We start from the raw sequence: 14,287 nt of genomic DNA, 5'->3' as shown, positions 1-14,287 counted from the left end.
CCTCTTATAATCACCTTCCCTTCCCCACAACAGACATCCTGTGAGGTAGGTGGGGCAGAGAGAGTTTGGAGAGAACTGTGACTGGCCCAAGGTCACCCATCAGGCTTCATGGGTAGGAGTGGGGAAACCAACCTGGTTCACCAGATTAGAGTCCGCCGCTCATGTGGAGGAGTGGGGAATCAAGCCCAGTTCTCCAGATTAGAGTCCACCGCTTCTAACCATTGCTCTTAACCACTGGCACTCAAAGCAGCCATTTTCTCCAGAAAGACTGATCTCTGTAGTCTGGACATCAGTTGAAATACCAGGAGCGCTCCAGGCCGCACCACAAGGCTGGCAGCCCTATCGAAAGAGGGCGAGGCGGGCTTGTCTTGCTCCAGAACTGATGAAAATGAAGCCTGCGGATCCAACCCCTCTGGTGCCTGAGCAGCCATTTCCTCAGCCAGCTCCTTTGCAAGGAGTGGTGACTTTGTCATGACATGAAAGCATCCACCTCCCGGACCTGAACACCAAATAACAGCCCTGAACCTAGAAAGGTCTTTGAGGAGATGAGTGCTTAGCAGTCCCAGAAGAAGAAGAAGAGGAAGAAGAGGAGGAGGAGGAGGAGGAGGAGTAAGAGGAGTTGGTTTTTCTATGCCAACTTTCTCTACCACTTAAGGGAGACTCAAACCAGCATACAGTCACCTTCCCTTCCCCTCCTCACAACAGACACCCTGTGAGGTAGGTGAGGCGGAGAGAGTGTGACTAGCCCAAGGTCACCCAGCCCAAGGAGCGGCTGAGAGACCTCTAAGAAAGCTGTGACTAGCCCAAGGTCACCCAGCCATGTGAGCCATTAGTCTCCATGTACTCTATGACCCCGGGACTCTTATGCTAGGGATTGCAAGTGGCATTTTGTGGCATAACTCAGGAACATTGATTCTTGTTGTAACACATAGTCACATATGCTCAAGGTATCTTGTTTATGCTGAAATATTGAATGTTTTTTAGTTATGCTTATAGAATATAAATAACAACAGGGACATTGTAGGTTGTGGTTATATGCATTGTATATTATATATATATATATATATAAGGGATACAACGTCCTTGGTAATACTTTTGAAAATAGTCTCGAAGGTATAAGAGTGGTATACATGTTTAACTGGGCAGCCATTAGCCAGCATGGTATAGTGGTTATGAGCGGTGGTTTGGAGTGGCGGACTCTGATCTGGAGAACCGGGTTTGATCCCCCACTCCAACACATGAGCGGCGGAGGCTGATCTGGTGAACTGGGTTTGTTTCCCCACTCCTACACACGAAGCCAGCTGGGTGACCTTGGGCTAGTCACACACTCTCAGCCCCACCTACCTCACAGGGTGTCTGTTGTGGGGAGGGGAAGGGAAGGTGATTGTAAGCCAGTTTGATTCTGCCTTAAGTGGTAGAGAAAGTTGGCATATAAAAACCAACTCTTCTTTTTCTTATGTGAATTGTGGCGAGAGGCATGCATCGTTCGATCTCAGCGGATCATTTAATTCTTTTACCGATTCTTTTCTCATAACACTCCAGCATTTCTAGTGCTCCCTATCATGTTATGTGGGAAATACTGGCTTTGGCATAATCAAAATACCCAACATCAGACCTGTCTCAGACCAGGCCTGTATCATATTCTGTTAAATATTCTCTCTCTTTCTCTCTCCAAATATGATTTCCTGTAAGCCCTGATCCCCATGGCGGCTAATCTCTTTTTTAGCCTTGAAAATAACATTCGTCTTATCTTTCCACTATCAAACGATGTATCATTCATATCCCTTTTGATACTGGGTCACCTTTTACTTTTTTGATGTTGTTGCGCCGTGTACGAGATGTTTGCAGCTCTCTCTGAATAGGGTAAATGCTTGAAAGAATATCTGGTAAGGATGGCAAAAGAAAGGCGCGTGGTTCCCTCCCCCTTCCCAACGTTTGGGTTTTATGAATTAAATTCTGAGGCATCTGAGACGAGAACTGATAATGATATGTGCCTAATACAAAAGTCCAAGTTCTCCCCATGGTATTGAGACTGGGAAGGGCAGCCATGAAGGAGCTGGAAAAGATTTTGAAGTGTAAAGATGTGTCACTGGCCACCAATACTAGATTAATTCATGCCATCGTATTCCCTATTACTATGTATGGGTGTGAAAGCTGGACAGTGAAGAAAATAGATTCCTTTGAAATGTGGTGTTGGAGGAGAGGGTTACGGTTTCCGTGGACCACCAAAAAAACAAATCAGTGGGTTATAGATCAAATCAAGCCTGAACTGACCCTAGAAGCTAAAATGACTAAACTGAGGCTGTCATATTTTGGTCACGTCATGAGACAACCAGAGTCACTGGAAAAGACAGTCATGCTAGGAAAAGTGGAGGGCAGTAGGAAAAGAGGAAGACCCAACAAGAGATGGATTGACTCAGTAAAGGAAACCACAGCCTTCAATTTGCAAGATCTGAGCAAGGCTGTCAGACAGGACATTTTGGAGGACTTTCATTCATAGGGTCGCCATGAGTCGGAAGCGACTTGACAGCACTTAACACACACACATCCTTTATTCAGATCAAATAAGCTGTTGTCAAACTATTTAACAGAAATTTGGACCCAGGGTTAAGGTGAGCATTTACAACGGCACAATTTCTAATGATGCCTTCATCTTATACCCATGGTAGATATTTTTAAAATCCCCCATAATCTAAGATTATGTCCCTGTTCCACGGGTTCAATAGAGGACCTCCCACATATTTTGTTTAGTTGCCCATTTTATGACTCCATTAGTTTTAAATTAATCCAGCATATCCCAAATGTATTAGATATAGTTGAGGGCCGAGTTAAATTTTTAATGGCAGACGTTAATTCTAAGATCATGCTTAGCGTAGCCTTTTTTATCATGTTAGCATCTAAGGAAGAAATTTGTTGAAAATTAGGCTCCGACATTGCCATAGAACGAATATTTTAGGGGGACTATAATGTTTAAATCAGCAATAATATGTATATACATGACTGTCTGTAACATTTTTAAAAAATATATTCATGTAATTCTGGGTGTTGTGGGTTATATATTTTGCATGGTTTTAATCTGAATATTGTTAAGGTCTGTGACTAAAACATTAATAAAATTGATTGATTTACAAGAACTGTATAATTTGGGACCAAAAGGGGCCTTCGAGTTTTGCAGATGCCCTTCAACAATTTGAAAATCCTGCCTTTGACATCAATTCTCCCTTGTGAGAATCAAACGTCCAAGTCTTCATTTTCATGCCATTTCCTGTTTCCTTGCGTTATCTTTTTTCTAATGAATGTGCACATTTTTACCATTATTTTTGTCTCTGAATGGCATGTGATTTACAAATAGCATGAAAGAGACAAAGAGAAAATGGGCAGCCTTGAGAGGAAAATTTAGGAAGATGGGAAGGGGAAGATGATGTTTTACTACAACTCCCTTGCCCCTCCCAAATCTCTTTCTTTTCCCATGTCCCCCCAATCATTGCAAGAGCACCCCAGATTCTTAAATAGACATCCCCACCCCATCTTCCCATAACAGCAACGGTGGATGGCACAAATGGGAGAATACCCGAATGGGGTGGCTTGTGCATGGGGGATTGGAGTGGGGGGAATAAGTGACCTCTTAGCCCTGTAGCGCAGAGGGGTAAATTGCAGTACTGCAGTCCAAGCTCTGCTCACGACCTGAGTTTGATCCCGACGGGAGTTGGTTTCAGGTAGCCGGCTCAAGGTTGACTCAGCCTTCCATCCTTCCGAGGTCGGTCAAATGAGGCCCCAGCTTGCTGGGGGTAAAGGGAAGATGACTGGGGAAGGCACTGGCAAACCACCCCATAAACAAAGTCTGCCTAGGAAATGTCGGGATGTGACGTCACCCCATGGGTCAGGAATGACCCAGTGCTTGCACAGGGGACCTTTACTTTAACCTTTTTTTTAACCTCTAAGGCTTCTAAGCACTTTTTTTATCATACTTTGGTCACATTATAAGAAGACAAGTGCCACTGGAAAAAGACAATAATGCTAGGAAAAGAGGAAGACCCAACATGAGAGGGATTGACTCAATAAAGGAAGCCACGGCCCTCAGTTTGCAAAACCTGAGCAAGGCTGTTAACGATGGGACATTCTGGAGGACATCGATTCATGGGGTCGCCATGAGTCGGAAGTGACTTCACGACAGTAATCACACACACAAGCCCTTGGTTAGCATAAAACACATTGGGTTAAATGGATTAGCGCTAACCACCTGTTTTGCACTAACCAGCCATTTAGTGGACTCATGAATTATATGCGAGAAAAGCTGAAGTATCTGCGTGAAGGGTATTATTTTTGGCAGAGTTTTGAAAAGTTTCCTCATTCTGTGTCCGCCCAAATGTGGGGCACCATGGCAGGGAACAGTCACGCGGGCCTGTGCGACTCCCTGTCGAATTTCTGCAAACCTCTTCATCCTGCGGGCACCTTCTCTCCCTCCTTGCCACCTCCATTTAGACGGCACGGAGAGTTTTCCCCATTTATTAGCCCATTTGTAAAATAATAAAAGCGAGCGTAAGATTGAACGAGCCCATTAACGCTGGCAGTGGAAGAACCGGCTGCGTGCGGTGGAGCGAGGTGAAGCACAGCCAAGAAGCAGTTTCAGGGAAAGTGGGCTAATGAGCTCGGGCAACTTGGCAGCGGAGGCACAGGCTGAGGGGATGCTGCCAGGAGGAGCTATTGTGTGTTTGTGTGTGTCAGGGGGGGTGACTTTGGGGGTTGCCCCTTCCCCACATAAAGAAGATGACTTGCGTGTGATGATTTTCTGCTTCAGTACTTTCTGTACTAATGAATTTTGAACAGATAAAGCGCCATCCTCGGGAACTGTACCTGTTGAACCCCTGCCTGACGGCACAGGAAGCCTGTGTAGAAAAATCAGGCAACAGACCCTGACCCATATCTCCCATCTAATCAAAGTTCTCTTTCTGTGCCTCTGACACTCTTCCGGAGGGGTATTCTGCATTACAGCGGCAGTTATTGGGTCACTGTTATTAAATAATTACAGTATTATGCATGATTTCCCTCCTAATCGTTTTAACAGCTTGCAGAAATTCAGGAAGTGCCACTTTCTCTATCATTGCCAAGAATGCTGCACCTGTTGAATGTTCCTGTCATAATGTACTGGACTTCTGCCACGGAAAGAAAGGGAAAATCCTGGTTGCTAGGGCAATAGTAAACGTTACATTCTCCTAGGTGCTAGAATTGCCACCTGTGTTCCTTGTGTGTCACCTCTGCTTTTAACAGCAGGTCCAAGCTCATGTTCATAATGTGAGCAAAGCATTTGTCTTTTGTTGTCTGTGCTGAGCAAACAACGTGGCTCTCTTTTGTTTCCATTCCATTCTTTGCTCATTTATTCTCTGTTTGTGTTTTTCTCCCCCCCCCTTCTCTTGTTTTTTTCTTCTTCTCTATTTTGCTCTCCATTCATTTCATTACATTGGTCCGGGGAAACAGGTGCCAAAATTTTACCTCCGAAAGGTAAGGTCCGGTCTAATTGCAGCTGCTTGTTGTGCTTAGATCTAGATATAGACTGAGTTGCTTGAGGTCTGTAACTTGAAACCCAACCAATGAATCTGCCTGCGAGAGGACCTTGGGCTGATTGTTTGACTGATGTGGTTTTCCAGGAGATGGGATCCTGACCATGGTAATCACTTCAGGAACTGAGGGACAAGGCTGTGGGCCAGCTGTTTGTCTGAGGTGGTTTTCCAAGGGCTGAGTTCCTAACCATGGTAATCTCAGGAGTTTGGGGCTCCCCAGGCATCAGGCCCTCCTCTTCCTTGGCTGTTCAGAATGGTGATGCTCTTTGTGGTGTAGTGGTTTGGAGCACTAGACTCTAATCTGGAGAACCGGGTTTGATTCCCCACTCCTCCACATGAGCGGCAGAGGCTAATCTGGTGAACTGGATTTGTTTCCCCACTCCTACACATGAAGCCAGCTGGGTGACCTTGGGCTAGTCACACACTCTCAGCCCCACCTACCTCCCAGGGTGTTTGTGTGGGGAATGGAAAGGGAAGAGAAGGTGATTGTAAACCAGTTTGAGTCTCCCTTAAGTGGTAGAGAAAGTCGGCATATATAAACCCAACTCTTCTTCTTCTCCTCTTCCTCCTCTTCCTCTTCACCTGCTTTAGAAGAAATGGCGGTGGTAGCAATACACAGATTGGACCCTGGTGCCTTCTGAGCCAATAACCACACCAAGGGGGTGAAAGGAAAAGATTTTATTTGTGATCACAAATAGGTGCCCAAGCATCCAAAAGCCAAGCACACACACACCCCTGAGGCATGCACAATTTATACCTTATCACATTTGATGAATGCATATTCCTTATAAGGCAAGCACAATTCTTCGTTCTTCTATTGGCTAGAACGAGCATCATCTAACTTGAGTATACTGCGCATGTAGCCATCCCATAATAGAAGAGTTGGTTTTTATATTCTGACTTTCTCTACCACTTAAGGCAGAATAAAACCGGCTTACAATCACCTTCCCCTCCCCACCGCTCCAAACCACTGTTCTTAACCACTACACCATGCTGGCTCTCCTAGGCGCTAGAATTGCCATAGACCGGGGCGGGGGGGTAGTAAACTTTACTTATTCATTTCTCAGTGGGTGTGTTCTTCATGTTAACACGTCATCAGGTAACTGTAGTTCACTTCTTCAGGAGGTCAACTGGACCATGTTGTGATTTTCAGCACTTTCTGTTTTCTCCTTATCATTCCCTGCCAGAACTTTGAACGCTGGGCACAACTCGTTGCAGCTGAGCAATTACAGCCGGCTATGCTTAAACTTTCAACTCTTATTCTTATTTGGGCCTGGGTCTTTTAGGCCTGGTTCTCAGCGGCAAGGAACAGGAGCTGCAGCTGCTGTCTTTGGGTGGGACAGCACAGGTTATCTGCAGAAAAGAGTAACCAAAATGATCTGCAGAAAAGAGTAACCAAAATGATCAGGTTACTGCCCTACGAAGAGCCATTAAACTGCTTAGGGATGTTTAGCTTGGAAAGAAGGAGGTTATGGGGAGACATGAGAGTGGTCTATAAAATTATGCGTGGAGAAAGTGGACAGAGAGAGGTTTTTCACCCTCTCTCATAATACTAGAACACAGGGTCATCTACTGAAGCTGGAGGGTGAGAGATTCAAAACAGATAAAAGGAAGTATTTCTTCACACAATGCATAGTTAAATGGTGGAACTCCCTGCCCCAGGATGTGGTGATGGCTGCCAAATTGGAAGGCTGTAAGAGGAGAGTTGACATGTTCATGGAGGAGAGGGGTATTCATGGCTATTAGTAAAAATGGATACTAGTCATGATGCACACCTAGTCTCTCCAGGATCAGAGGAACATGCCTATTAGGTGCTGTGGAACATAGGAAGGATGTAGCTGCTGCAGTCGTCTTGTCTGTGGGCTTCCTAGAGGCACCTGGTTGGCCACTGTGTGAACAGACTGCTGGGCTTGATGGACCTTGGTCTGATCCAGCATGGCCTTTCTTATGTTATTATGCAACTGCTGCTCCTCCTGCTTGCCACCACTGCTTTCCTGCCTCCTCTGGCCCAGAGGGGCTGGTAGTTGTGAGATTGAAGGGCTGATTCACACATTGCCCATGTGGTTGACAATATGGCGATCATTAGGGCTTTGGTTCAAATGTGTGCCTAGAGTTCTGTGCAGGAAACTCAGGGTACTCAGTTTGGATCAAGACTGCCAAGAAAAGGGGATTAAGCATTTCTCCTGGCACCATTTTCCCAATCTGAAAGGCTCCCTGCTGGGGACACTTACATGTAGCCAGCGTGGTGTAGTTGTTAAGAGCAGTGGTTTGGAGCGGTGGACTCTGATCTGGAGAACCGGTTTTGATTCCCCACTCCTCCACATGAAGCCAGCTGGGTGACCATGGGCAAGTCACATTCTCTCAGCTCCACCTACCTCACAGGGTGTCTGTTTTAAAAAGGGGAGGGGAAGGTGATTGTAAGCCAGTTTGAATCTCCCTTAAGTGGTAGAGAAAGTCGGCATAGAAAAAGCAACTCTTCTTCTACATGTAAGTTTTTCCAAGGGAGCAAATAGCAATTCCCAGCAACATTTCATGTTGGGAAACTGTGTGTGTAGGTGCATGTAGGTATAAGCTTTTCTCCCCGCAAACAGGGTCCTGATCCAAATTGAGGTCCCAACAAACCACTCCATGACTATGTGTCTACCTTGTAGATCTTGTAACGTGCGAATCAGCCCAAATTTTAAAACTTGTCTTATTTGCTTCAGTGGCCCCATTTCAAAGACCTTTCCCTTTTACGAAATGACTCTGTGAATATGTTTTCCACCGGTTTCTCTTTCCTTATGTCAATTCTGCCCCATTAAAATAAGCACATTTTTCAATGCTGTTTTTGCATCCATTGAATATAAATAGCAATAAAATGGTGGCACATAAAACTGACATAAGAGAACCACCATTGGCAGCAGCAGAAATGTAGGTGAGGCTGAGAGAGCTCTAAGAGAGCTGTGACTACCCCAAGGTCACCCAGCTGGTTACATGTGGAGGAGTGGGGAAACCAACCCGGTTCATCAGATTAGCCTCTGCCGCTCATGTGGAGGAGTGGGGAATCAAACCCCGTTCTCCAGATCAGAGTCCACCGCTCCAAACCACCGCTCTTTAGCACTACACTACGCTGGAAGAATTGGGACCAGGGGTCCTTGGTGGGCTGTGGTCACAGCAGGTGCCTGACCTGGCCAGTCCTTAACCCCAGCCTCCTTGGCCTGGAAGAGGCCTGAATTCTCATTCTCTCTCTCTTGCTGTGTGTCTTGACCATCTCAGGGGCTCACTATAATGTGAGGAATGGTTCTTAGCTAATGGCTGGCTTTGCCCCTCTCTGGAGTTAGTACTTGCTCACCACTAACTCTTCTTTTTTATGGATTTATGGTAAATAAGCTAGCCTTTGTGATATATTTGCAGATATTTTGTTTCAGCCATGTTGTTTTGTCACACGCACAGAGATGGTTGCTAATAACATTACGTTTCCAGAAATGTCTGCAGTTCTTTATGTGGGGAGCCCAAGCAAAAAGAGGCTGGGCAGGAGTGTACAGTCCCAAATTTAAAAATTGTTTGTGGGAGGGAAGGGAAAGACAGACATGGTGAAGATCATGGATATTTGTTTGTCCTTTAAATTGCAGCTCCCATTTGGATCGGGGCCATGCAGGGTGGGAGGGTGTTTTCCAACTGTTCAACACTTGTATGGGTTCATCTGTGTGTGTGTAAAGTGCTGTCAAGTTGCAGCCGACTCATGGCGACTCCTTTTGGGGTTTTCATGGCAAGAGACTAACAGAGGTGGTTTTGCCAGTGCCTTCCTCTGCACAGCAACCCTGGACTTCCTTGGTGGTCTCCCATCCAAATACTAACTAGGGCTGACCCTGCTTAGCTTCTGAGATCTGACAAGATCAGACTAGCCTGGGCCATCCAGGTCAGGGCATGGGTTCAACTACTCCCCCCAAAAAAATCCTGACCAATCCCAATGCCCCCAAAACAAATTATGCAAATGAAATAAAGTATGTCAATATATTGAATTTACTTAATGGGTACACATTTCAAAATTCAATTTTCATTCATGGAGAAAAACCAAAGTGCCCGCCCCCCCTACAGTCTGGACTAAGTGTTTCTCTGATTTATCTTCTAAAAATGGAAAGAGATCCACCATCTTTGGCATCTTTTGGCCCTGATGCTTCACAGTCAAGGGGGGTTCGAAGTGGGACTGGAGAGGGATGGGGGTGCCGTCTCGCTAAGCCTTTAGCATGACTCGGGAGCTTGATTTAATGAGGGTAAGCAGGTTTCTCTAGAACCCAGTACGGACCTTCCTAACAGGGAGGGGACTAAAACCAGTGGGGCGAAAGGGGAGGGTGCATGCTGGCCAAATTATCCCTGATACTTGGAGTCTGTGCTTGGAACTCCTAAAGCTCATGATGTGGATTTCAGCTTATATCTCAATGCTCTGCTTTGTCCCTGCCCTGGGAGGTCCAGCAGGTTCCCTCCCCCCTACCCAGAATTTGTCAAGGTCTGTTTCTAGGGGGTTAATTCTTTGCGTGAACTGAACTGTTCCTTCTCTAGTGCGTGTTGCATCTTTGGGGCTGCATGGCTTACTTGGGTGGCTGACATTTTGAAAGTCTTCAATATTTCAGCAGCGCTCAGGGGCGTTTTTATTCCTTGCCTTTTATACTTTTTTTCCCTTAAGGAACTTTGCTTCCCCCTCTCTCTTGATCTCTCCTGGCTTCCCTCTGTTCATTTTAAGCTTTAGATTATTGTATCACTTCCAGCATCCTGTCTGCCTCCTGCCAAATCCTGCTCCATGGACTGGAAGGGACTGGAAGGGTCTTTAACGGAAGGGTGAGGGGTCAAGCGTAGGGCCAAATATAACCTGGCATCTTTTTGAACCCTTGCCCCGTTCACATAGAAGCAGAAGATGAGGGGATCCATCTTTAGGAGCATGCAAGAGAGGGGCAGTGAACTCTCCTCTCGCCCAGGCCCTCTCTGGCTTTAGCCATTTTCCTGTTAGTGGAGCTGGAAGTGAAGAAAAGCGCTTGTGTGGAGGGAAGGCAGAGGAGCTGGGGGATTCTACAACAGCAGTCTGTTTCCAAGTGGATACTAAAAACAGCCCTCCCCTGCAGGGCCGGATCTTGGGGGGGTCTAGGGGGAGCACTTGCCCCAGGCGCAAAGAGAGGAGGGGCGCTAGTGCAGGCACAGGGAGAGGAAGGGCACTGCTGCGGCACGCGCATGGCTGCCCACCCACCCACTTGCTTGCACACCTGCTTGGTCTCTCGCTGGCTTGCTTGCCCACCCCCTCACTTGCCAGCTTACTTGCCTGCTCACTCACCCCCCCTCACTCGCCCCCCCACTCGGCTGGCTGGCTTGCCCGCCCCCACTCACTCGCCAGCTCTCTCGCTCCCCCCCCACACTGAAAAGTGCTACATAAACTAATAATTCCTCCAAACCTTTGGTATTCTGCATTTTCTAGTGTAACTGCTGACATGCCGCAGTAAAGGCCCCTCAGTTGGCATAATAAATGTGGCATTTATTGGTTTGATTCCATTAATCCTCACAGCATTTGTTGGAGAGAGATGGTTCCATATAGTTTCCCTGTTAATGAAGTGGGAAGTCCAAAGCAGGGTGGGGAACCTCCGGCCCGTGGGCCGTTTAAGGCCTGCAACATCATTTGGTGCGGCCCGCAGACTCTCCCATGGAAGCCACCGCAGGGCCGCACATGTGTGTGTGAGGGGGGGGAAGCCGGGAAGGCTTCTCCCGATCGCCGGGCCGCTTGCGCGACTCGGTGGTTGCGTGTGTGTGTGTGGAGGAAGGGGGAAAGCCAGGAAGGCTTCCCCCAATCCCCAGGCCGCTTGCACGACATGGTGGTTGCGTGTGTGCATGGAGGGAGAAGCCGGGAAGGCGTGTGTGTGCGTGTGTGTGGGGGTTGCCAACCTCCAGGTGGTGGCTGGAGACCTGGCAACCCTAGCCTCTCCCCCCCCAGCTGGGAGATCTACACCTGGTATGGCCCCCCAATGATATTATAAATGTGCAAATGGCCCTTGGCAGGAAAACGGTTCCCCACCCCTGGTCTAAAGTGAATGTTTGCCCCAAGGCCCACTCATTCTGCCCATTTACGCTGTTTCTATGCTGTAGCCACTGGATCACAGTGGGGACCCAAGGCAGCTTACATCATTCTCCTCTCTTCCATTTTATCCTCACAACACCCCTGTGAGGTAGTTAGGCCGAGAGAGTATGACTGACTCGAGGTCACCCTGTGAGTCTCCATGGCTTGCGTGGGGATTGGGAATCCAAAAGAAAGAGGTAAGTCTTCCTTTGCTGGTGGAAGACAGTGATCAAGGGGGACAGACAAATATCCCTGAGGAGGGAGGGCCATAATTTTGATTCCATGACTGGGTTGCCATCCATCTAGCCTCATTTGGCAAGAGCACCCGAAGAACGGCCCCTGAAGATGACCGCAGTGACTGGGTAGGTTTATGTGGGTGGACAGTCCTACAGGATTTTCTTACCATCCGAGCTCATTTGTTTATCAAAGAAATACTTTTTATTTGTGTAGGTTGTTTCAGTAGTGTAGGTAGTTCATTAGTATAGGGAGTTTTATTTTAACGGCTGTAGGCTTTGTGCTTTGAACAGCTGTATGATAGGCAGAAAAATCAATTAGTGAATCCTTTGCCAACTTTCCTGGTTGATTTTCTGTTTCCGGATAGGTAGGGAAAGCCTTTTTGCCAAGAAAACATGGTCTGCTGGATTAAGCCCCCATGGGTTAGATCTGTCCATCTTCCACTCTGTGGCCTTCAACCCCCCCCCCCCAACTAGAGATGAGCACATGTTTATCTGCTTTCATTGCCCCACAGATTTCAGGGGAGGTGCTGTGGGTCAGTTTATAGAGCATCTGCTTGGCATGCAGAAGGTCCCAGGTTCAATCCCCGGCCTCTCCAGTTAAAGGGACTAGGCAAGTAGACGATGTGAAAGACCCCAGCCTGAGACCCTGGAGAGCCACTGCCTTCTGAGTAGACAATATTGACTTTGATGGACTAAGGGTCTGATTCAGTATAAAGCAGCTTCATGTGTTCATGTGACTAGGAGAATTCTGACATTGGAGAGTATGCCATTTTCTGTGGGCTTCAGCCCCTTCAGCCAGTGATTTGTCAATACCCTTTCCTTCCAGCTCCTCACTACCTATTTGCCCCCACCCAGGTGTCAAAGAGGCTAGCTTTCCTTTCCTCCTCATTCCCTGGGCATCTTTAAAGGCAGTGTGAGGCTGCATGAACTCTGAATTCTCCTAGTGGATTCAGCCCTAGCAAGATATGCAGGAGTGCTATTGAAATTCCTCCTATCCAAATTTCTCCCTGGAGTTTGACATTTCAAGTAGCCTGGTGTAATGAGTGATAGGAATTCTCTGAATTTTGTACTGACTGCATGCGCTCTATCAGAGATTTTTCCTCTTTTAAGTTCCGACCTTTCTTACTGATTCATTGATAAAATGCTTCAAAAACACTATCTGGATAAAATTGTACTGAGATTCTTTTTGTGTGGTGTGTTACCAGTGCACAGGAGTGTATGTGCGCATTGTTAAAATTCATTGTGAAGATTCTTCATGTGATCAGGAAGTTGCAAATGGGAAATGCAGATGGAACAGAAATCTGTGCATGATCCAATTCTGGAATACATTTTAGAAATTCTCTTAGGTAAATCAAACATGGAGAGGAAGAGAGAGAGAGAGAGAGAGAGAGAGAGAGAGAGAGAGAGAGAGAGAGAGAAGGGGGTATCTAGTAGGGTTGCCAGGGGGAGCCCAACTCTTCAGCGTGCTGGCTGGCTCCTCCCTAGAGTTGTCAATCTCCAGGCCTGGAGATCTCCTAGAATTACAACTGATCCTCAGATTGCAGAGATCAGTTCCTCTGGAGGAAATGGCTACTTTGGAGGGTAGACTCTATGGCATTATACCCTGCCTTCCCTTCTCCAAACCCCACCCACCGCAGGCTCCACCCCCTGAAATCTCCAGGAATTTCCTAACCAGGATCTGGCAACCTCCCTATCCAAGCTGTTTGGCAACTAGACGCTTCCACCCATGGTGTGACTTTTTTGCTGCAAATTGTCTGGGGAAAGTCTAGCCTCACCTGCAAATGTCTCGGCCTCACCTAGCAAGGGTGGCTGGCTGATAAGGCGGCTAGGCAGCTTTCTCTGTTCTGTATTGGCATGGAAACTGGCCCTTGGGTTGTCCTTGGACGGATACCTGACCTCGCTACCCCTCTGAGCTAATCGCAGCACCACTGCCAATGTGAAAGAAGCCAGCATCTGGCCCAGCAAGATTGCCACAACAGCCTCGGGAGCAGTCGTCTGCTCATCCCTCACGGAAGCCAAAGAAGGATCATACGCCAGTCCAAAGAAGCCCACCGTCTTTCCCTTTGTCTTTAAAGCCCTCCTGAGCCCAGTGCAGATGAGAGAAGGAGTCAGTCTCCTTGCTTGTCATGGGATTCTGTCTTCATATCACTGCCACGCAGGCTGGGATTTCACACTTGGCTCCCACCGGGACTCAGCCATGTGTCGCTGATAAAGTTTAGATCCATACAAAAACATATTGTTTCGATGTAGGAGCTTTGCGTTTCAGGGTTTTTCTCCTCCTTCTTAGCTTGATCTCGAAGCCTCTGGAACCAGATGGAAGCTGATTTGGGATGTTACAGAATTTTGCAACCGCTCTGGTTCACTTTCAAAGGTTGGCGTTTCTTTTATGGTTTCGTTTTATGGTTTATAGTTATGTT

General features: G+C 47.1%; 1 protein-coding gene across 2 annotated transcripts in view; it reads left to right on the top strand.

Annotated features, from left to right (window-relative positions):
- DOC2B (double C2 domain beta) overlaps positions 1 to 14,287 on the top strand; it is a 168,970-nt gene that overhangs the window by 58,165 nt on the left and 96,518 nt on the right. The window contains exon 3 of one of the 2 annotated variants that reach the window (XM_056865136.1): positions 5,476 to 5,499. The exons of the other annotated variant lie outside the window; for it this stretch is intronic. Within the exon in view, the coding sequence (XP_056721114.1) occupies positions 5,476 to 5,499 (24 nt within the window). The remainder of the gene's footprint in view (positions 1 to 5,475; positions 5,500 to 14,287) is intronic. 2 annotated transcript variants of the gene reach the window in all.

This window comes from Euleptes europaea, chromosome 19, assembly GCF_029931775.1.
Source record: "Euleptes europaea isolate rEulEur1 chromosome 19, rEulEur1.hap1, whole genome shotgun sequence".
Classification (NCBI taxonomy): domain Eukaryota; kingdom Metazoa; phylum Chordata; class Lepidosauria; order Squamata; family Sphaerodactylidae; genus Euleptes; species Euleptes europaea.
This window is presented reverse-complemented; position numbering and strand designations above follow the sequence as displayed.